The sequence below is a fragment of the Onychostoma macrolepis genome, chromosome 01, assembly GCF_012432095.1.
Source record: "Onychostoma macrolepis isolate SWU-2019 chromosome 01, ASM1243209v1, whole genome shotgun sequence".
NCBI lineage: Eukaryota > Metazoa > Chordata > Actinopteri > Cypriniformes > Cyprinidae > Onychostoma > Onychostoma macrolepis.
The window spans coordinates 47,129,202-47,149,966 of record NC_081155.1 but is presented as its reverse complement, the minus strand read 5'-3'; the positions used below and the strand labels follow the sequence as shown (position 1 = coordinate 47,149,966).

The window sequence follows — 20,765 nt, the reverse complement described above, 5'->3', positions numbered from 1 at the left end:
AAAGGCGTTTGTCGTCTAGTTTAAACATGTTTGTGTTGGTCTTAGTAAAGAACTGAAAGTAAAGTAAGTGTAAAGTAAAATGACGTGTTGCTGGTGAAAGTAAAAACACAGAGACGTTGATCATGTGATGCTGGAATCTGCTCTGATTTCACAGCGTTTTCCTACAATCTGATCAAATCTGTTTTCAGACTGAAATGATTCACTATTACTGATGTTATTAATAAAGCAGGTATTGCTGTATAAAGCTGTGACAGTGTGCTTTTGTTCTCTTTCCTCCTTTGTGTTCAACATTTAATCATCTTTACATTTCATTCTGACACAATAACCCTCTGCTGCAGTAAAGCTTGATGATAATCTGAGGATCTGCTTTCACTAATATTTGACAATGTATTTGTTCATATCAGCAGTAACTGAAGATCTCTTTAATATCAGAGTGATGTTTTCTCACCTCAGTTTACAGTTTGAGTCTCGTATCACATCAATGAGCCGCTGCTTCGAGTCTCCAATCTTATTACATCTCAGATCAAGCTCTTTTAGAAACTGCAGCGCTTTTGTGTTTCTCAAAGACTGAGCTAAAGAAGAAACATCTGTAATGCCACAGTTATAAAGACTAGAAAGAGACAAACAGAGGAAGAGATCATCTCACAATAAATATATGTATTCAAATTAGGGGTCGACCGATATGTGTTTTTCAGGGCCGATGCCGATACCGGTTATTACAGACCAAGTGGACCGATAACCGATATTTTTAACCGATATATTATGTCTAATGTAAAAATGAAAATTAATGTCAAAATTAAGAATAACAAGGGCTCTGACAAAAACTGCCTTCCCTGGTGTTGATTGCACTTCTTACTCTTGTCATCCTCCATGCATCCATCTACAATAAGGGTAATATAAAGAGAGAGTTAAAAGTGGGGCCACTGCACGCTTCATGATTAAGCCTATGAATACTGTACTACAGCTAAACAGCTTGGGGAAATGTAAGTATTTGGCTTCAATAATTTACATGTTAGAAATGTATGTGGAATAGCATAACCTCTCATAATTATAATATAAAAGTGTAAATAATTTAATTGTCTTCATAGCTCCATTGTAGAAGTTGTGAAGAAGACTGCAACTACATTTACATTTACATTTACATTTAGTCATTTAGCAGACGCTTTTATCCAAAGCGACTTACAATTGGGGAATACATCGAGCGATTAATCTTGAAGAGGCAATCAGACATACGAAGTGCTTGCAACACCAAGTCTCAGACATTGTTCAAATAAATACAAACTACCAAAGGAAGGAATAAGTAAAGATAATTTTTTTTTTTTTTTTTTTTTTTAAGTTTAGGATGAAGTCAAGTGCTGTCGAAAGAGATGAGTTTTCAGTTGTTGCTTGAAGATTGACAGGGATCCAGCATTCCGGATAGAGGTGGGAAGATCGTTCCACCAGCCAGGAATGGTGAATGAGAATGATCTAGAGAGTGATTTTGCGCCTCTCTGTGATGGTATCACGAGGCGTCGCTCACTAGCAGATCTCAGATTTCTGGAGGGGATGTAGTTTGTTAATAGAGAGTGCAAGTAAACGGGTGCTGAGCCAGTGGTTGTTCTATATGCAAGCATCAGTGTCTTGAACTTGATGCGAGCCGTGATTGGTAGCCAGTGCAGGGAGATAAAGAGAGGTGTAACATGGGCTCTTTTGGGCTCGTTGAAGACCAGTCGTGCCGCTGCATTCTGAATCATTTGTAGAGGTTTGACTGTATTAGACGGAAGTCCAGCCAGAAGAGCATTGCAATAGTCCAGCCTAGAAATGACAAGGGCCTGGACAAGAAGTTGTGCAGCATGCTCTGTCAGAAAGGGCCTGATCTTTCTGATGTTATATAGTGCAAACCTGCAAGATCGAGCAGTTTTTGTAATGTGGTCTTTGAAGGTCAGCTGATCATCAAAGATTACACCAAGATTTCTGACCGAAGTTGATGGGGTTATTGTTGATGAACCTAACTGGATCGTGAAGTCATGCTGTAGAGTCGGAGTGGCAGGGAGGACAAGAAGCTCAGTCTTTGCCAGGTTGAGCTGCAGGTGATGTTCTTTCATCCATGCCGAGATGTCCGCCAGGCAACCTGAGATCCTTGCAGTTACCGTTGGATCATCTGGTTGAAAAGAGAGGTAGAGCTGTGTGTCATCAGCGTAGCAATGGTATGAGAATCCATGTGCCTGTATGATGGGACCCAGTGATGTAGTGTATGTGGAGAAGAGGAGGGTCCAAGAACTGATCCCTGAGGAACCCCAGTGACCAGTGTATGTGCTTTGGATACCTCACCTCCCAGGCCACCCTGAAAGACCTACCAGTGAGATAGGATTCAAACCAGCGAAGTGGAATGCCAGAGATGCCCAGTGATGAGAGGGTGGACAGGAGTATCTGATGATTGACAGTGTCAAAAGCGGCAGATAGGTCCAGCAGAATGAGGACTGATGATTTGGAATGGGCTTTTGCAATTCGCAGGGCTTCAGTGACCGAGAGAAGCGCAGTCTCAGTTGAATGGCCCTCCTGAAACCTGACTGTTTAGCATCCAGTTTGTCGTTCTGTGAAAGAAACAGTGAGACTTGGTTGAAGACAACTCGTTCAAGTGTTTTCGCTATGAACGGAAGGAGAGAGACAGGTCTGTAGTTTTCTATAAGAGAAGTGTTTAATGTAGGTTTTTTGAGCAGTGGGGTTACCCGAGCCTGCTTGAACGCAATGGGGAAGTTACCTGTGAGTAGGGATGTGTTGATGATGTGTGTGAGTGCAGGTAAGAGTGTGGGTGAGATTGCTTGGAGAAGGTGTGAGGGATTGGGTCAAGAGGACATGTTGTAGGATGGTTGGAGAGGAGAAGCTTGGATACTTCAGCTTCAGTGAGTGGACAGAAAGAAAAGATGGGAGTTTTAGCAGTGGATGTGGTAGGGTGAGGGTCCTGTGTGCGTGGAGGTGAAAACTGACCACTGATTGATCTAGTTTTGTCTGTAAAGAAAGTGGCAAAGTCATCAGCTGTAATAGAGGTGGAGGGAGGAGGTGGAGGGGACAAAGGAGGGAATTAAATGTTCTGAAGAGATTACGCATGTCTGGAGCGCTGTCGATCTTGTTGCGGAAATGTGAGGATTTGGCAGTGTGGACTTTAGCAGAGAAGGATGTGAGCATAGACTGGTACCTACTGAGGTCCGACAGATCGTTTGATTTGCGCCATTTTCTCTCTGCCGCTCTGAGTGTAGTCCGATGTTCACGAAGAACCTCGGATAACCAGGGGTTGGAAGGAGCAGCCCGTGCGGGCCTAGAGGAGAGAGGACAAATGTCGTCTAGACAAGAGGTTAAGGTAGAGCATAAAGTCTCAGTAGCTGCGTTTACATCCAGAGATGAGAAATGGGTGGGTGAAGGAAGAGAGGAGGATACCACAGTGGAAAGATGGGAAGGAGAAAGGGAGCGCAGGTTTCGTCTAAAAGTAACTGGTAGGGGGTTGGTGGCACAGGATAAGCAAAGTGTAATGTAAATGTAATGAAGAAATGGTCCAGTATGTAGCGGTTGTACCAGAATGTTATCTGCAGTACAATTGCGTGTGTAAATTAAGTCAAGTTGGTTGCCTGATTTGTGCGTGCTAGTAGTGGTAAGGCGTTTGAGATCAAGCGAAGCTAGGAGTGCATGGAAGTCTGTAGCATAAGGCTTGTCTAGGTGAATGTTGAAATCACCAAAGACTAGAGTGGAGTGCCATCCTCCACGAAGAGGACAGCAGCCCGTCCAGCTCCTCTAGGAAGGTGGCTAGAATTTGGCTAGGGGACGGTAAATGACCACGATCTGGAGTTTTATCGGAGCTGATACAGTAATGGCATGAGATTCAAATGAGTTGTAATTGCATAGGGAAGAGCGGGTTGAGTATTTCCAATTGTTAGAAATGAGCAGACCAGTGCCTCCACCCCGACCAACTTGCGGGGGTGTGAGAGAAAGAGAGATTAGTAGAGAGCAGCTGGGGTTGCTGAGTCTTCTGGACGAATCCAGGTCTCAGTCAAGCCCAAGATGCTGAGCGTGGATTTTAAAGAAAAGCAGAAATGAAGTCAGCTTTGTTGACAGCTGACTGACAATTCCAGAGACCCACAGAGAAGGAAAGAGGAGAAGCGAATATTCACCAGAAGAGGCGGACAGCAGCTCGTAAGTGTTGCGATACTTAGTCATAGATCTGTTGTTTAAATTATTTACCTGCTGTTGGGAAGGAATACTTTCGTTTCCTTCTATTTCTATTCTGCATTTTCGTTGAGGTTTCGTTGTTTGATTGCACTTTCTGTTAATTATAATAATTTGCACCTCGGCTAAGAAGGAACCTGGATCATTTTCAGTGCTCCTTGCTAGCGAAGTGTTAGTTTCGTCTTGAGTTATTTGCACAAGGCTATTGGCTGGGCCAATCAGAAGCCGACCACAGCGACTGTAAAAGTATTTAAACTGCCTGTTCGCTATTACAAGTCGGGAGAAGCCGAATATTCACCAGAAGAGGCGGACAGCAGCTCGTAAGTGTTGCGATACTTAGTCATAGATCTGTTGTTTAAATTATTTACCTGCTGTTGGGAAGGAATACTTTCGTTTCCTTCTATTTCTATTCTGCATTTTCGTTGAGGTTTCGTTGTTTGATTGCACTTTCTGTTAATTATAATAATTTGCACCTCGGCTAAGAAGGAACCTGGATCATTTTCAGTGCTCCTTGCTAGCGAAGTGTTAGTTTCGTCTTGAGTTATTTGCACAAGGCTATTGGCTGGGCCAATCAGAAGCCGCCACAGCGACTGTAAAAGTATTTAAACTGCCTGTTCGCTATTACAAGTCGGGAGAAGCGAATATTCACCAGAAGAGGCGGACAGCAGCTCGTAAGTGTTGCGATACTTAGTCATAGATCTGTTGTTTAAATTATTTACCTGCTGTTGGGAAGGAATACTTTCGTTTCCTTCTATTTCTATTCTGCATTTTCGTTGAGGTTTCGTTGTTTGATTGCACTTTCTGTTAATTATAATAATTTGCACCTCGGCTAAGAAGGAACCTGGATCATTTTCAGTGCTCCTTGCTAGCGAAGTGTTAGTTTCGTCTTGAGTTATTTGCACAAGGCTATTGGCTGGGCCAATCAGAAGCCGACCACAGCGACTGTAAAAGTATTTAAACTGCCTGTTCGCTATTACAAGTCGGGAGAAGCCGAATATTCACCAGAAGAGGCGGACAGCAGCTCGTAAGTGTTGCGATACTTAGTCATAGATCTGTTGTTTAAATTATTTACCTGCTGTTGGGAAGGAATACTTTCGTTTCCTTCTATTTCTATTCTGCATTTTCGTTGAGGTTTCGTTGTTTGATTGCACTTTCTGTTAATTATAATAATTTGCACCTCGGCTAAGAAGGAACCTGGATCATTTTCAGTGCTCCTTGCTAGCGAAGTGTTAGTTTCGCCTTGAGTTATTTGCACAAGGCTATTGGCTGGGCCAATCAGAAGCCGGCCACAGCGACTGTAAAAGTATTTAAACTGCCTGTTCGCTATTACAAGTCGGGAGAAGCCGAATATTCACCAGAAGAGGCGGACAGCAGCTCGTAAGTGTTGCGATACTTAGTCATAGATCTGTTGTTTAAATTATTTACCTGCTGTTGGGAAGGAATACTTTCGTTTCCTTCTATTTCTATTCTGCATTTTCGTTGAGGTTTCGTTGTTTGATTGCACTTTCTGTTAATTATAATAATTTGCACCTCGGCTAAGAAGGAACCTGGATCATTTTCAGTGCTCCTTGCTAGCGAAGTGTTAGTTTCGTCTTGAGTTATTTGCACAAGGCTATTGGCTGGGCCAATCAGAAGCCGGCCACAGCGACTGTAAAAGTATTTAAACTGCCTGTTCGCTATTACAAGTCGGGAGAAGCCGAATATTCACCAGAAGAGGCGGACAGCAGCTCGTAAGTGTTGCGATACTTAGTCATAGATCTGTTGTTTAAATTATTTACCTGCTGTTGGGAAGGAATACTTTCGTTTCCTTCTATTTCTATTCTGCATTTTCGTTGAGGTTTCGTTGTTTGATTGCACTTTCTGTTAATTATAATAATTTGCACCTCGGCTAAGAAGGAACCTGGATCATTTTCAGTGCTCCTTGCTAGCGAAGTGTTAGTTTCGCCTTGAGTTATTTGCACAAGGCTATTGGCTGGGCCAATCAGAAGCCGCCACAGCGACTGTAAAAGTATTTAAACTGCCTGTTCGCTATTACAAGTCGGGAGAAGCCGAATATTCACCAGAAGAGGCGGACAGCAGCTCGTAAGTGTTGCGATACTTAGTCATAGATCTGTTGTTTAAATTATTTACCTGCTGTTGGGAAGGAATACTTTCGTTTCCTTCTATTTCTATTCTGCATTTTCGTTGAGGTTTCGTTGTTTGATTGCACTTTCTGTTAATTATAATAATTTGCACCTCGGCTAAGAAGGAACCTGGATCATTTTCAGTGCTCCTTGCTAGCGAAGTGTTAGTTTCGTCTTGAGTTATTTGCACAAGGCTATTGGCTGGGCCAATCAGAAGCCGCCACAGCGACTGTAAAAGTATTTAAACTGCCTGTTCGCTATTACAAGTCGGGAGAAGCCGAATATTCACCAGAAGAGGCGGACAGCAGCTCGTAAGTGTTGCGATACTTAGTCATAGATCTGTTGTTTAAATTATTTACCTGCTGTTGGGAAGGAATACTTTCGTTTCCTTCTATTTCTATTCTGCATTTTCGTTGAGGTTTCGTTGTTTGATTGCACTTTCTGTTAATTATAATAATTTGCACCTCGGCTAAGAAGGAACCTGGATCATTTTCAGTGCTCCTTGCTAGCGAAGTGTTAGTTTCGTCTTGAGTTATTTGCACAAGGCTATTGGCTGGGCCAATCAGAAGCCGCCACAGCGACTGTAAAAGTATTTAAACTGCCTGTTCGCTATTACAAGTCGGGAGAAGCCGAATATTCACCAGAAGAGGCGGACAGCAGCTCGTAAGTGTTGCGATACTTAGTCATAGATCTGTTGTTTAAATTATTTACCTGCTGTTGGGAAGGAATACTTTCGTTTCCTTCTATTTCTATTCTGCATTTTCGTTGAGGTTTCGTTGTTTGATTGCACTTTCTGTTAATTATAATAATTTGCACCTCGGCTAAGAAGGAACCTGGATCATTTTCAGTGCTCCTTGCTAGCGAAGTGTTAGTTTCGTCTTGAGTTATTTGCACAAGGCTATTGGCTGGGCCAATCAGAAGCCGGCCACAGCTGTTTTCACGGTAGTGTGTTAGGCTGTATTTATCAGAGGTCCGAGCGCTGACGCCGAAGCATCAGCGAAGCGTTCAGCCTCCTCGTGTGAAGACAGACGAGGTAAAGACCATCGACTTTTCCTGCGCGACTTTAACCGAGCAACGACTCCGAGCGACACACTTAAGTATCTTTTCTTTTTTCCCCCCTCCCTTACACACTCTCCGTTTCCATCCTCTTTCCTGCCACCTCTATCATGTGTTTCCAAACTATTCGGTTCTCTCTCAACCACGCTCTAACGTCCCACGCACGTCTCAAGTTGGTTGCCTGATTTGTGCGTGCTAGTAGTGGTAAGGCGTTTGACTCATTACAACTATTTTAATTAAACTATAACACTAATAGCCTGTTATAGGCACACTTGGTTCAATAGCCTATTGAAATGTCACAATTTATGTCGTCATAATCTTGGCCTGTGTGACAGTATCTTAATCTTGGCCTATGTGACAGTAATTTTGATTAGTTTTAATTTACAGTGCAGTGCAAATGAAGCCATAAAACATTCATTTCAGTTATCTTTTATTCAAATGAGAGTTAAATTCAATTTTTTGGCAAACAAATGGGTTTACCATTAAAATTAAAACATGGAATACATAGTGTATTGTGTGATTATTATTTTAAACAAAAGTTGTTGTTGTAGTAGTAGTAGATAAACCGAACTTTTATTTTGACGGGTTGCCATGAGGACCTCTTAAGTTTCTGTATAGCCTATGTATGTGATATGACGATCGTTTTACTTAAATGAAACGGTCAAATGCTTATGAAGTGACTCTCAGAGCAGTTCTGGGGATGTTGGTCATGTATTTATGTCCGCATTTAGTGAGACGGCAGATGCTGAAAACACCGCGAGCGTCGCGCACTTCAGTGTGTGTGTGTGTCTGTGCCATTCACATATACAGAGACACGCAGAACATACAGAATTCATATTTAAATAAGTCTTTTTGCAGCTTAATATTTACAGATACTAGTCCATAGCGCGAGTCGATTTAAGTGTACTGACCTACTTTTGATTAATTCATCCAAACTTTGACGAACTCTGTGAGTCCGCGTTATACAGTAAATTCCCTTTATATGACTGGATTCCGCGATTCCGTCTGCGTTTTCCCATCGCGGAAACCATAAATAGATAATATTGAGGTGTTTTGCAACTTCAGTGTAGTGGATTGTGATTCATTGCAACTTGAGCAACATCTGCTGCTGCCTTTGAGAGACAACTGATGCGTGATAATCACTGAAACTCCCAACAAATCAGATGCGCGGTGGGCGGAGACTGCTCGAGGCCACAGAGTGGTGAGTTCTGACAGGCTGCATCAGAGCCAAATAGCGCGTTTCAAAATTAAATAATTATATCGGCACATCGGTTTTGAAAATGACCGATACTGATAATCATAAAAATGCTTAATATCGGCGCCGATAATCGGCCAGGCCGATAATCGGTCGACCCCTAATTCAAATACTTTAAATGCAGTTATTTACTAGTTAAGATGATTATGATCAATGGCAGCAAAGGCTGGAAGATGCAGTACTACAGTATAAACAATGCAACTTAGGTCCAGCTGTCTTTAAACAGTAAAGTTTAATCAGACTGTAGCTGATGTACAGTATAATGATACTAACTCTAGTTTCTGCAGCTTGCATTGTGTGTTCATCAGTAGATCACTGAGGCTTTTCACTCCAGAGTCTCCAAGATTATTCGTCCAGTTCTCTCAGGTGTGATGGGTTTGATTTCAGAGCTGAAGTCAGGATCAGACTCTGTTTCTCTGTAATACTGCATCCCCACAGACTGAAGACAGAAAGAGAAAACACAATCAATCAGATTTAAAAAAAATCTTTAAAAAAAAATCTTGGATTTCACTTTTCTGTAATTCCTCTGTTTTCTAGCTTGTAGTAATCTGAACGATGTCTGAATCTTTGTTTATGTTTATTTGTCTCTTAATGATGAACCGCTTCTTGTATTCCTCAATTGTAAGTCGCTTTGGATAAAATCATCTGCTAAATGAATAAATGTGAATGTAGATGTATAACGATGTTATTGAGGAGCTCCAGTAGATCGTTGTGATAAATGATCTGCACAGAAATGTGATATGATTTGTTCTTTCTAACAGTGTCGGCTCTTTAAGAACGATCTTCAGTCTCTCATTGTGTGTTTGCTGTGAACACACAGCAGTTATTGTTGATGTGATGTGTTTGTGACGTGAGTATCATCAGTTTCACATGTGATGAGTTACTGTCTTACATTATGAAACATACAGCAGCAGACATATAGTCTGTCATATAGTCTGTAGTTCACATAATCTGCTTGTAATCGTGTCACTAGTTCTGTGTGCTGGAAACCGTTGTTTATTCTCTTTAGTTTATTTTTGTACTATTTTTTATGTTTATTGTTTTGTTCTTTGTAGCAGCAGATGCCAATCTCATGATATTTCTGCAGAACAACATGAAGACAATCAGTACATTGTTTCAAATACTTTAAATGCAGTTATTTACTAGTTAGATGATTATGATCAATGACAGCAAAGTCTGGAAGATGCAATACTACAGTATAAACAATGCAACTTAGGTCCAGCTGTCTTTTAAACAGTAAAGTTTAATCAGACTGTAGCTGCTGTACAGTATAATGATACTAACTCTAGTTTCTGCAGCTTGCATTGTGTGTTCATCAGTAGATCACTGAGGCTTTTCACTCCAGAGTCTCCGAGATTATTCTCGCTCAGGTCCAGTTCTCTCAGGTGTGATGGGTTTGATTTCAGAGCTGAAGTCACAGCAGAACAAGCTTCATCTGTCATATAACAGCATCCTAACCTACATCAGTAGAAAGAGTGCAAAATAAAAAAGACGATATCATCATCATCATGTTTATTTCACAAGATCACAAAATACTACGGTGAAAAACTTTCTACAAATATAATGTGAACTCAGCCTCATCATGAGATATTAATAATAATTTATTATATTTATATAGCACCTTTATATATATTTTCTAGGCACTCAAAGCACTTTACATAGTAATCTCCTCATTCACCACCAGAGATATTTATATTGAGTATAAAGTGTTTTGTAGTGATTTGAATGATTGTGATTCTTGTATGTGAATGTTCCTGACCTCAATCTCTCCAGTTTACAGTCTGAATCCTTCAGTACGTCACATAAGTGATTCACTCCTGTGTTTCTTATTTGATTCCTGCTCAGGTTCAGTTCTCTCAGGTGTGATGAGTTTGATTTCAGAGCTGAAGTCAGGATCAGACTCTGTTTCTCTGTAATACTGCATCCACACAGACTGAAGACAGAAAGAGAAAACACAATCAATCAGATCTAACTTCATATCAGAGTTAAACACATCATGAGTAAATGCCATACAGTCACTGATACACAAGCAAAATAATGTAAACGTGTAATATATGAACAAATAAACCAAGAGAGGAGCATTTGAGGACACTAGTTACAATTCCAAACCTGAATCCACCCTCAGTCAACAAATAACTGAATTTAACCAATGTAGATTAATATAGAGAATTAATGTGGAAACAATAGAGAAAATAACACAATTAAATGGTCTACTTTGACATTTTTAGTGCAAGAAAATCATCAAATCAATTTTGAGCCATTTTAGAGTGTAGTTTACAATCTCTAAATATACAAATATACTAAATATGCTTTTTTTATAATAAAAGATTCAGTGAAGAGTACTACATTAGTTAACATGAACCAATGATGAACAATACTAGTACAGCAATTAATAACCTTAATGTCAGTTTCAACATTTACTAATACAGTTTTAAATTCACACGATTTTTGTTAACATCAGATAATCCAGATTAACACAAAAGACGGCAAAACCATGAAGAGAAATCAGAAAATTCTGCTGAACAATAAGTATAATGGCTACTTATGAAAATAGACTACTGTATCATAATTAATACACACAATTCTAGGGCCTATAAATAATCAATATGACCAAAACTTTGCTGAAAAACAATATATTTCATGCCTTCTGTCCTCTGATTGATAATTCATATTTTTTAATCAGGTAAAGTCTTTTTTTTTTTTCAATTTCTACAAGTTACCGTATAAGCTGCACCAAAATTAGACATTTCATATTTTGTGAAAGACAAACATTAAATTGAAAGCAGTTATGAATAGTTATGTTTGTCAGCAATCAGTAAACATGATCACATTCAGCAGACATATATTCAAACAGATCAATATATGCACATTTATCTTTAATCTACACAGAACTGAGCTGTTAATGTTAGGAAAGACATCTGTGTGTTTATAGCGCTGCTGTTTTTACAATCTATCACTTGTTCGAATGAGTTTCTAAACTCTAGAAGAAAATCATGTTTCTCTCTCTACAGTAACTGTAAATAATTATTGACTCGTGATCAAACTGACTTACTCAACTGTTTAAAGCTTGATGTTAGTCTGTAATTGGCTGTTTAATTGTAATATTTCACATTATAGCGGCTCTTTGTGATGCTGAGGGAAAAACTGCTCTGACTCAAACAAGGAGATATTATTATCAGCTACAGTAACATTACTATTAGAAGTAATGAAACATTGTAAATAAACTATCAATACTCACTGGAGTGTGTTGAGTGTACAGTGTTTATCCTGCAGTAGAGCAGCGATCTGATTCACTCGTGTGTCTCCTAGCTTACGATTACTCAGATCCAGCTCTCTCAGGAGTAACGGGTTTTTACCCACAATTCCTCTCACATACTGACAGCCTTCATCTGCAGCAGAACCCAAAAACCTGCAGAAGACAAGATGAAGCACGATTCAATTCAGTTAAAACACTTTATTATTCTGAAAACAAGCTCTAGTTATTTACATTCAAATACAGAAATAAACAAACCAATACTTGAAAACAGAGTCTAATAATCAGAGTTATTTGAAAGAAACCTCCACAGAACAGAAGAGCAAAAGCTCACTAGATGATGATGTTCATTATGAATACAGAGAGTGAAATGAAAGAATGAAGATCTCTCTGGCTTTGAGCAGGAAGAAACGTCAGCACAGAGAAAACTGCTTGAGAAACTGAATGTTTGTGATCATCTGGAGACTCACAGACCTGCTGTAGAGAAACTGTGTGAATCTGAGCTTGATGGAGATTAAACTACAGTGTGTTCAGAAACATTCAAACGAGTCGACTAAAACCAGAAGTGTCCATAAAAACAAAACTGTGCATGTTAATTATGAAGGTATATCATACTCCAGAATAGCAGCACAACTAAACTGTTGACAGTCATCATCAGCACAACAGAACCAGCAGCATCTGATCTGATCATTCTGATCCAACAAACTGTCCAGATTATTGCTCAAATATATTAACCTGCACATCATTTATTTATATAGTGATATTTGAACACGTCTCACCTCAGTGTCTTCAGCTGATAGTCTGGATCCTGTAGTAAATCATCGAGCTGCTTCACTCCTGATTGTCCAGGATCATTTCCAGTGAGATCCAGCTCTATCAGGTGTGAAGTGTTTGATCTCAGAGCTGAAGACAGAGCTTTATAACCTTCTTCAGTGATACTGCAGTCTGAGAGCCTAGAACAGGAATGAACATATAACATTCAGATGATTCATCACTTATTCTACAAATCACCTGAAATATTTAAAACTATATAAATGTTGTTCCTTATACAAATAAACTAAAATTTTCAAAGCAAAAACTGAAAACTGAATACGGAGTCAAACAAAAAAGAGAATTTAAATCGTTAGACATTGATTCACTTTACTATCTCCAGCTTACAGTCGTCTCAAGCTTTAACCCTCTGATGCTCCTCATTTGTGAGTCTCACTCGTGATCTTCACTGTCAAAAGGGAATCGAACACCTGAAATTTAACTTTTTTATTTTCAGTAAAATCAATGTAATATATTTTAGTTTAATAATATTTTTCTTTTTCATTATTATTTTATATTTTGTGAGAATTTTATGGTATTCGCTTAGGATAGTAATACCAGTAAATGTTGACCTTGTGAGGACATTTTTGGAAACAAGCTTCTATAATCCTACAGAACAGTTTTCTGAAAATGTAAAAGTGCAGAAAGGTTTATGTGAGGGACAGGTTTAGAGCAGGGCTTCAGTCCTGAAGAGTTTAGATCCAACCCTCATCAAACACACTTGAAGAAGCTCATCAATGTCTTCAGCATTACTGAGGCCAGAGACTGTCTTACTATTGAGAGATGAGACTATTAATTACCACAGGAAAAAGTATAATGGCTAACTAGAAAAATAAAAATTTATATGTTTTGTATAAACATGCATTAAAAGTATTTGACAAGAAACCTAACAGATATCATCACTGTTTGATTATCTACAAGTACAATATTTTTACTTTTGACAATTTTGTTGTGTTCTACAATTGTTGTTTAATGTACAAAATTGTTAATAATCTTGTACCTTCACAAACTAGAGCTTCGTCAAGAGGTGATTGTGCAGAAAAGTTTAGAGTTACTGATTTTGATCGTTCAGCATTTTCTGTAAGGGCTGTTAATAACTGGAATAATTTACCAATTAATATAAGACAGTGCTCCACTTTAGCACAGTTTATGGTTAAAGACGAGTCAGGTGTGTGACCATTAAGTATTGTTGTATTCTGAATGGAACTTTGTGATGCTTTGTAGTATTTATAGAGGATATTTTGTAGAAATATGGATTGTAGTTTCTATGTGGGGGTTATACTTTTATCTGTAAAATTTTGGGGGGATTTTATTGTAAATGGAATTACACTGATGTTTTTTAATTTGTTTTGGTATTCTCCTGTCCAGGGACAGCAGATGACATTTAGCTCTGTAGCTAATTCTGTGGCAGTTTTCACAATATGAAATTTAAACAATTATAACTGTGAAAATTATTTGTAAATGGCAAGGTAAAGACAATTAAAACTTTGAAATTGAATCAACAATGATCTGATTTCAACTGAATAATGACTGATTACTATTGTCTTTTTAGCGTTGCTTTATAGCAGAATTGAATTCTGTTTGCATCACTGAATCATTCTGTTTTTATTTATCACTGTAAAGCTGCTTTGAAACAATCTGTATTGTATAACTGCTCACAATAAGAGAGCATTTTCACTATGAATGTTGTTTGTTTTAGAAGATACTTCTTGGGGCAGTCGTGGCCTAATGGTTAGAGTTGGACTTATAACCCGAAGGTTGCGGCAGGGATTGTAGGTTTGGGGAGTGAATGTCCAGCGCTCTCTCCACCTTCAATACCACAACTGAATACCTCTCTCTCTCTCTCACACACACACATACACTTAGGTGAGACCTTGAGCAAGAACAAGTCCAACTCTCTATCCATTAGGCCACGACTCCCCCATAACCGAATAGTCAAATCACCTTTATTTATATAGCGCTTTTAACAATACAGATTGTGTCAAAGCACTTAACAGTATCAAATTGGAGGATAGAGTGTCAGTAATGTATAATGATAAGATTAAACACTCAATTTTCAGTTAAAGGCATTTCATTATTGAATTCAGAGATATCATTGTCTAGCTCAGTTTAGATTAAATAGTACCTGTGCAATCAAATCGGCGATAATCGCTAGAAATTATAACATTCTATAAATGGTATAGCACAACACATTGGCTTAGGCAAAGTTAATGACAGACCAATTCAGTAAAAGAACACCATGGCAGGCATACATATAAAACTATTTCCATGCACAACATACAGACTTGTTCATTACCCAAGTCTGGATTTCAGCTTATGTTTTTGTTGAGCTCAATTTGAATTTTGTCTATTGCCACACAACTTACCTCAGTATCTCTAAATGACACTTTATATTCTTCAGTCCAGTGCAGAGCAGCTTCACTCCTAAATCTCGCAGATTATTATTGCTCATGCTCAGCTCTTTCAGATTGGTATCTGATCCAAGAACTGTAGCCAGAGCTGAACAGCTTTTGTCTGTTAAGCCACAATCATTTAGTCTACAAGGGAAATAAGATTGCAGAATAATTATATTGAATACATTTGTTAAATGAAAATATTAAATCTATTTTAAGCCTTTAGCTAAAATATAGCTACCTATAGCTTTAATGACAATGAATTATAGATACAACACGTTGGCTTAGGCAAAGTCAATGACAGACCGAATCAGAAAAATAACACCATGGCAGGCATAAATCTAAGGGTGAATCCCATTTCTCTGTCTTACCCCTTCCCATTAGTTTTGCGCGTTCACGTGAGAGTAAGGGCTATCCCAATTCTCATTTTGATCGAGGGGTAGGGCTAAGGGGAAGTGGTAGATACCCCTTAAAACCAAGCATTTTCGCGAGCTTACTTGAAACCAAGGGGTACCCAGAACACACTGCGCAACCGGCAACAAAGGCGGCCAGATCATCAAGTATTCAAGTATTTTCGGCTTAAATAATTTATTTAAAAATTACGACAGTCTTCTTTTGTGCTCTAGACAGTTCTGTACATATATATTTGCAACCATGTTCTTAATTGAAACGTTTAAAAAAATCGCTAGTTTGCTACACTAACGTTACATTGCTGATTTGCACAACAGTCCCGCAGACTAGCCTTGAATGGACTCTATGCATGTCTACAGTTTTAACAAATTTGTAAAACGATCCAAAGTTTGTGATCAACACTTGTCGGCTCTGGTGACGTAGCAGCCAGCTAGCGACGGTGTATGATGACGTAACCATAACCAATTGGTGTCTCATTTCATAGGGGTATGTTTTCACCCCTAGCGCTCACCACTAACCCTGTTTGATAACCGCCAGCAGAAGAACAGCGAATGCTGAGTTGCACACTTGCAAACAAAGCCCACTAGACAGTGACCATGTGCTGATTCTGAACGCATCTCTCAATGACAAGGTAGTATACTTTAAAGGCTTGCGCACTCAACTGTTTGTGAAATGGAGCTTTGAGCTCGTGTATCCTTCCTCTCTCATTCGGCATAAATCGAAATATTCTGTAATATTTCCATATTTGCGATGTAACGTTTCTGAATGCGAAACTATTATTTATTATGTAAATGATAGGCGTTGTACTTCACTCGCGTTTCAACGGTGACACAGAGGCGGGCTCGCTGATGTTTGGTTCACTGTATTTTATTTTGATAAAGTACCATCACTTTAACTGTTTCCTTATACCAGCAGAATCAACTTTAAACACTTATTGTCTTATTAATAATGCATCACTGTATAAAGGTCTTTTATTTGTGTACACTCACAATGAAAACAAAAAAAGAAAATAAATAGGATGTCACTTTCTGCCATTTGAGGTTCCTTTCTGTGAACAAATTAAGCGTGTCACAAAAATGAAACTCAGCATATATCATACGTGTGTGTAACGCTGCTCAAATACAGGTGCATCTCAATAAATTAGAATGTCGTGGAAAAGTTCGTTTATTTCAGTAATTCAACTCAAATAGTGAAACTCGTGTATTAAATAAATTCAATGCACACAGACTGAAGTAGTTTAAGTCTTTGGTTCTTTTAACTGTGATGATTTTGGCTCACATTTAACAAAAACCCACCAATTCACTATCTCAACAAATTAGAATATGGTGACATGCCAATCAGCTAATCAACTCAAAACACCTGCAAAGGTTTCCTGAGCCTTCAAAATGGTCTCTCAGTTTGGTTCACTAGGCTACACAATCATGGGGAAGACTGCTGATCTGACAGTTGTCCAGAAGACAATCATTGACACCCTTCACAAGGAGGGTAAGCCACAAACATTCATTGCCAAAGAAGCTGGCTGTTCACAGAGTGCTGTATCCAAGCATGTTAACAGAAAGTTGAGTGGAAGGAAAAAGTGTGGAAGAAAAAGATGCACAACCAACTGAGAGAACCGCAGCCTTATGAGGATTGTCAAGCAAAATTGATTCAAGAATTTGGGTGAACTTCACAAGGAATGGACTGAGGCTGGGGTAAAGGCATCAAGAGCCACCACACACAGACGTGTCAAGGAATTTGGCTACAGTTGTCGTATTCCTCTTGTTAAGCCACTCCTGAACCAGACAACGTCAGAGGCGTCTTACCTGGGTTAAGGAGAAGAAGAACTGGACTGTTGCCCAGTGGTCCAAAGTAGAGGTCTTCACAGAGGACCCGAGACCCGAGGACTCGGGACCTGACCCAGGACCCGTACGGGTTCGGGTCTATATTTTAAATGGTCAGCCGGGTCCGGGTCAGGTCCCAATCTATTACTTCGGGTCCCGGGTCTGTGTGTAATAGCCTACCCGAGTCGATCAGAGAACACCGCACCCGCCAGTGATCAGTGTCAGTCAGCATGCGTGTGTTTTGTAACTTGCAGTTTGTAAAATTAGGATGAGAAAATTGTGAGCGGGAAATAAGGTGAAAAAAAAACACGCGTTGCCGCTAGAGGCTGAGCGCGGGCGGAGTTAATGTAGCCTTCTGCACGCGGGCGGTGATCATGGATTCCTTCATGAGTGATTTTGAAAAAAAAAAGCTGAAACAAAACTGAAGAAGAGACGCACCTGTTATTGAACACGCACGCAGTAAAGTGTAACGCACTTCTTGTTCTGCACGTTTTTTGCTAAAAAAGATTTGCTCCGAGTCTTTATTACAACCAACAAAGAGAATCGTGATTGTTGCGTAAACGCAACAGTCGAAGTTGACTCGAGATGGAAAAAAAACAACAAAAAAAACTGCGAAGTTGCATTAGTCATCCGTCACTGACCGTGACAGCAAGTAGACTTTTAAAGCAATAATCAGTGGATTAAGAAGGCTCTTTCAGTCGACAATAGAGAGGAACGAACAGCCTAACATGGATGGAAATTTATTGGCTAGGAGGATTGTATGCGTCGCAGTCAGGGAGAAGGCTACTAAATAGCAGTTTGCTGTGCAATATGTGCTGATCGGGTGCAGTCGGATCTGTGTTTTCCCGGCCAGGTTCGGGTCCAACTTTTGAATAATGGTCGGGTCCGCATCGGGTCCGGGTAGTACATTTAAGGCATTTCTCGGGGTCTGCACGGGTTCGGGTCTATATTTTAAATGGTCAGCCGGGTCCGGGTCAGGTCCCAATCTATTACCGGGTCCGGGTCTGTGTGTAATAGCCTACCCGAGTCGATCAGAGAACACCGCACCCGCCAGTGATCAGTGTCAGTCAGCATGCGTGTGTTTTGTAACTTGCAGTTTGCAAAATTAGGATGAGAAAATTGTGAGCGGGAAATAAGGTGAAAGAAAAAAATTAATAAAAACAAGTGTTACCTCAAGCCACCAGAAGCAGAGCGTGGGCGGAGTTAATGTAGCCTACTGCACGCGGGCGGTGATCATGGATTCCTTCATGAGTGATTTTAAAAAAAAAAAAGCTGAAACAAAACTGAAGAAGAGACACACCTGTTATTGAACACGCACGCAGTAAATTTATCTTTATTACAACCAAGAAAGAGTATCGTTATTGTTGCGTAAACGCAACAGTCGAAGTTGACACGAGATGGAAAAAAAAAAAACTGCAAAGTTGCATTAGTCATCCTTCACTGACCGTGACAGCAAGTAGACTTTTAAAGCAATAATCAGTGGATTAAGAAGGCTCTTTCAGTCGACAATAGAGAGGAACGAACAGCCTAACATGGATGGAAATGTATTGGCTAGGAGGATTGTATGCATCGCAGTCAGGGAGAAGGCTACTAACAGTAGAGAAGCACTTTTAGGCGCTTCGTGGAAAAAATCCCATTCAAATAAGTTGCCATTGTACGCATAGTCGGTGCAATGGATTGTAGGCCAGAAATGGCGTACGTTTGACATTCAAATAGTATGCAAACGGGCATTTTCACCTTACTCCCGGATCCGCAGACCCTAACATGCTGTCCCCGGAATAGGGTGGCTTTGGACACCTGTAGGTGTGCCCTTGTGCTGTCTGATCACCCCCCCCCCCCCACACAACCAGGTCCCTGGGCCTCCTAAGTGTCCATTGGATGCTTATTCTGTGATGTAATCAGTAAGTAGTGCCCGAAACCCTACTAAAAATCCTATTTCCCTACTAGTTAATGGTGATGGGGTCAGCTATCAATCCTACCTGTCTACCATTTGTCCATTTGCCTATCTAACAGAGCGGGGTGACCAATCCTGCTTAAATACTAGATGTCCATTGGCCTACTAAATTGCTGTTTTGAGGCCAATTTCCTACTAGACGTCCCATTTACCCACTAATTGCATGTAGTGGTCAGCTTGGGTGAGTGACCAGTCCCATTTACCTACTATTTGTCCACTACCCTACTAAAATTGCTGATAGCGCCTCTAAAGGTCCAGCTTGGATGTATTCTACCTCGAGGATGGCGGTGGGCCCACTAGGTGTCCGCAGGGTTGCTATTTGTCTATTTTAGGACAGCTTTATTTTTTTGCTTGTTTTGGCCTGAAAACGTCACGGGGCACACGCCTCCGACAACATTGAGCCTCGCCAGTGCCCATTTGGCCGGTTTGTGAAGTACGACAAAAGACACTCCGATCGACCTGCGCTCTCTGTACGGCACTCCGGGGTGGCCCCCTGACTCCCCTGTTGAATTTGGACCCGCTCACACACTTCTAAGGAAATCCCGAATGCGTTTACCATAGTATGTTCATGGACACGGCTTAGAAAGCTCCGATTGACCCGAGTGCGCCATTTGCGCATCGCCATGGTCCCCTCAAGCGGGCAGAAACGTTTGGTGACCCTACCACCTCGTTTAGGGGTCAAAAGGTCAAAAAAGGGACCGCGTGTCCACCAAACTGCTACACGATTAGTTGGAGAGTGGGACGTCTCCCTTTCGGAGACGACAGGTCGTAGGACCTCAAGATTCGGTATTCTGGTTAAGTAGGGGCCCCTGACGCAGGGCCCCAAACCACGGGCTCTAGGACCTTGCAGAAAAAAATGACCTTTTCCATCATAAAAGCCTCAAAATGGTCTTGCCGTGTATAAGTCCGAGAGGCTTACAGCAGAGATTTTGTGTAAGAGCCAAAAAAAGTTCCTTTCGCTTTAGAACCCAGGGCCCTCAGTATGTCATTTGGGGTCCCCCCAGGAACCACAGTGCAAACTTTGGGGGCCCTAGGGCCCTTCTGGGAAAATCCCACTCTCCACCTATTTGAATGGGTTTACCATAGTAACTTGGTGGACACGGCTTAGAAAGGTCCGACTGACCCGAGTGCGCCATTTGCGCATCGTCACGGTCCCCTCAAGCAGGCGGAAAAGTTTAGTGACCCTACCACCTCGTTTAGGGGTCAAAAGGTCAAAAAAGGGACCGCGTGTCCACCAAACTGCTACACGATTAGTTGGAGAGTGGGACGTCTCCCGTTCGGAGACGATAGGTCGTAGGACCTCAAAACTTTGCAGCGTTTACCGTCAGAGGCCCCTGAACTGGCCCCCAAAGTTTGGGGCCCCTAGCTGCTTTCTAAACCTTTTAAGTACGGTTGAGTGTGTGGCTGAAATCGGCCTCTTTCTGAGTGTCTCCCATTGACTTGAATGACAGAGAGAGAGATGGATGAAAAATAATGAAAAATACTTTTTGGGA

General features: G+C 40.5%; 1 protein-coding gene across 1 annotated transcript; it reads right to left on the bottom strand.

The window, feature by feature from the left end:
* LOC131544152 (ribonuclease inhibitor-like) lies at window positions 1-20,408 on the bottom strand. Its single transcript, XM_058782195.1, has 8 exons — window positions 20,329-20,408; window positions 15,061-15,231; window positions 12,664-12,837; window positions 11,870-12,040; window positions 10,391-10,564; window positions 9,916-10,089; window positions 449-610; window positions 1-52 (listed from the first exon to the last, which is right to left on the bottom strand). Exons 1-8 carry the CDS (start codon window positions 20,406-20,408, stop codon window positions 16-18), a joined length of 1,143 nt encoding a protein of 380 aa, XP_058638178.1. The 3' UTR covers window positions 1-15.
* Between the last annotated feature and the right edge of the window lie 357 nt (window positions 20,409-20,765).

What these genes read in the sequence shown, in the direction of transcription:
- LOC131544152 (XM_058782195.1), bottom strand. Translation starts at nt 20,408, where the DNA reads ATGGCGCACTCGGGTCAGTCGGACCTTTCTAAGCCGTGTCCACCAAGT. An exon ending in TGTAAACTGGAGAGATTGAG is followed by an intron (nt 10,090 to 10,390) that starts GTCAGGAACATT and finishes CTACTGATGTAG; the next exon opens with GTTAGGATGCTGTTATATGA. An exon ending in GACTCAAACTGTAAACTGAG is followed by an intron (nt 53 to 448) that starts GTGAGAAAACAT and finishes CTTTACTTTCAG; the next exon opens with TTCTTTACTAAGACCAACAC.